We start from the raw sequence: 3,254 nt of genomic DNA on the forward strand, positions 1-3,254 counted from the left end.
CTTCCACTAGAGCAGGTTGCTCCAAGCCCCTGTGTCCAACCTGGCCTTGAACACTGCCAGGGATGGGGCAGCCACAGCTTCTCTGGGCACCCTGTGCCAGCGCCTCAGCACCCTCACAGGGAAGAGCTTCTGCCTCATATCTAACCTGAACCTCCCCTGTTTCAGTTTAAACCCATCACTCCTTGTCCTATCGCTCCAGTCCCTGATGAAGGTCCCTCTCCAGCATCCTTGTAGCCCCCTTCACACACTGGAAGCTGCTCTGAGGTCTGAGCTTCTCTTCTCCCCACTGAACAGCCTCAGTGTTCTCAGCCTGTTTTCGTATCACTCCATGCCTTCCCAGATAGCCGGACACAAGCTGGCACAGTTGTCTCTACACAGCTTGATGTCTCCCAGAACCCCTCTGCATCTTGCTCATTTGTTCTGGTTGCTGCTGGGCTGCTCAAAAGGGACAGCAGAGCCCATCCCACTGCTCCTTATCTCCCTGCTCACCCTCTACTGGAGCAACCATCTTCCTTCAGCCCTCCAGTGTGTCCCACCCTACATAGCATCTCCCAGCAACCTTAACCACAGCAGAGTGGTCCCTTTGGTTCCCTCTCAGTGATGACCTTCCTTTCCTCTCGCCGTCATCGTCATCATGTCTTCCTCTCCAAAACTGGAGTTGCTTTTCCTCTGGCTTGAGAAGAGGAGCCAAGGAAGGCTGGGTTTACATGAATTGGTGCTGAAGGAGGATGGTGAGCAGCACTTGGGCTGGTTCTGGCAGCTGTGTTGACTCTTTGAGTCGCTAAAGCTCATGGCAAAAGTTAGAGTGGATTTCTTGAGCAAGAAATGCAGCTACACCATCAGGCCCTGTGTGTCTGCTCTCCATCACACATCCTGCTCCCAGTGTCCTGTCAGCCACACTCCTCTGCAGCAGGCATGCACCCCAGGGACACTGTTTTACCAGCTGCCAACATCTGGAAGGCATCACTGGCTCTGTTAAGCCGGTTGAGTGTAACCACTGGAGTCTGTCAGTGCAGCTCAACCAAGAGGTGCCAAAGGTCTTCTCAGTCTTCACATAAACAGGATCTGGGAGGGGACTCAGCAGTTTAGGGGGGGATTAACACAAGAATGGAAACGAGCAAATTCTTTCCACCCATCACAGTCTATGTGCAAGCCTGAAGGCTTTGGGTTGAGGGGCTGTGTCATGGCCACAGCCCTGTCTCCATCCCCCTACTCTCCTGCTCTTGCTTTGGCATCTCCTGAAGGGTTCACTTGGCAGGTTTCCAAACAGGAAATTCAGCTCAGTTTTGGACTTGGCTCTTGACCAGTCTAGGGTGGGTTTTGTTAAGGTTCCTGTTTCTAGACCTTGGCCCAAGAGGTCTTTGATGCCTGTTGAGGCTCCAACAGGTCTTCACTCCCTGCTTTTGTTGACCGGGGGATGCTGATCGGATGACAGCAGGGGTGAGGAAGAGAAGGAGGGATTTCATCCGCCTGCATCAGCCCCTGAGCACATGTTGGGTTAGGTTTGCCCATGGTGTGTTTTGCACCTACTCAGGCTCCCCTACCCCAGAGCACAGCCCAAGGTGCAGTGTGACCCAGGTCTCCTTCCTGCAAGATTGCAAAGAACAATATTCCCCAACTACAAGGAACAAAGAAATAGTCCCCAAAGCCAGAACTGGATGTGGAATGGCGCAAAAATGCTGCCTTTTGGGCTTGTTCCTCAAACATACACGGCCACTAATGAGCTGTGAGGATGTGCATGGCTGCTCGAGATGCTGAAGGCCTTGTGGGGGGAGATGGCAAAGCAAACCTGCCCCAAACAAGCTGTTGTATTTTCACAACCACATTCCTCACTTGCAGCTGCACCTTCCAGCCCTCCCTTCAAACTCTGACATTACAACCTAAAACAAAGCCCAGTTTTTGGACTTAGCCAAATGTCCCAAAGTTGTTGAGAAATCCAAACAATCAAAGGGACTTGAAGGGAAATCTCTTTGCCCCAGACTGCTTTATCCTGCCTTAATACAGAATTGCCAGTTAGCTAAGGAGTAAGCACAAGCTACCTACCCTTAAGCTTTAGCTGGTGATGCCCAGCCCAGAGGAATCTGCTTAGGCTCTTGCATCTTTGGATGCAGGAGAGGGACTCTTCATCAGAGCCTGTAGGGACAGGCCAAGGGGAATGGCTTTAACCTGCCAGAGGGGAGACTGAGATGAGCTCTGAGGCAGAAGCTCTTCCCTGGGAGGGTGCTGAGGCGCTGGCACAGGGTGCCCAGAGAAGCTGTGGCTGCCCCATCCCTGGCAGTGTTCAAGGCCAGGTTGGACACAGGGGCTTGGAGCAACCTGCTCTAGTGGAAGGTGTCCCTGCCTGTGGCAGGAGATTGGAGCTGGAGGAGCTTTTAGCTCCCTTCAACCCAAACCAGTCTGGGATTCTTTGACTCTGTGTGGGAAAGCATCAGAAATGCCTTGGAGTGTTGGCTCCAGAGCCAAGCAGCAGATGGAGGTGGCTTTCATTCGACTACTTAGTGCACTGCTTCTTCCTGGCCTTCCGCTTTGTTCCCTGCTCGTTTTGATTGGAGATCCTGGGCACATCCACATCCCAGTGTTGGGGCGCACAAAGCCTCTCCCCTCGCTGTCCATCCTCATCCCCATGTGAGGATGGGGAGGACTCAGTATTTCATTTCTTGATGTCATCCTGATGTGGATATTTCATGTCTCTGTGCTTGGCTCTTCCCCCACAGGGTGAAGCTGGGCTCCAGGGCTCGCAGGGACGCGTGGGTCACCCTGGCTTGGATGGAAAACCTGGCTTGGATGGGAAACCAGGGCCGTGGGGGCTGCCAGGAGAGCAGGTGAGCCATGGGCGAGCAGGGCCATGGGGTGCCAGTGTTGGGTATGGGAAAGCTGCAGCCCCAAGCCCTGGTCAGGAGACAAGGGGATCTAATGCTGCTGCTCTTCATGTTCACTTGCTCCTTTAACTAAAGTGTTAAGCTTACAAACCCAGGCAGTCCTGGATTAGTTCATATTTTCCTCACACACAAAGAAAAAGGTCAGTAGAACACCAGATTTGTGTATTAAGGTGCAGCTGGGATAACATGAGCACTGCACATCCTGCATTGTGGGGGCCTGAGCAAGCGGGATGGGCAGTTCTTCTGCATCTGAGCCTCCCATTGCTTTTACAGGAGAAAATCCTGGGGGTGGGAGGAGGTAAAGAAATAAAGTTAATTATGGATTCCTGGATAGTGTTCAAGCCATGAATCATAGAATCCCAGACTGGTTTGTGT

At 52.6% G+C, this 3,254-nt stretch overlaps 1 protein-coding gene across 1 annotated transcript in view; it reads left to right on the forward strand.

Moving 5' to 3' along the window:
* The window catches only part of LOC104408648 (collagen alpha-2(XI) chain-like), a gene marked incomplete at both ends in the record, with an annotated part of 53,599 nt that overhangs the window by 27,732 nt on the left and 22,613 nt on the right, over nt 1–3,254 (forward strand). The window contains one exon of the mRNA XM_010018306.1: nt 2,715–2,822. Coding sequence (XP_010016608.1) covers nt 2,715–2,822 — 108 coding nt within the window. The remainder of the gene's footprint in view (nt 1–2,714; nt 2,823–3,254) is intronic.

Source organism: Nestor notabilis, unplaced genomic scaffold, assembly GCF_000696875.1.
Source record: "Nestor notabilis isolate BGI_N333 unplaced genomic scaffold, ASM69687v1 scaffold10937, whole genome shotgun sequence".
In the NCBI taxonomy this organism is placed as follows: domain Eukaryota; kingdom Metazoa; phylum Chordata; class Aves; order Psittaciformes; family Psittacidae; genus Nestor; species Nestor notabilis.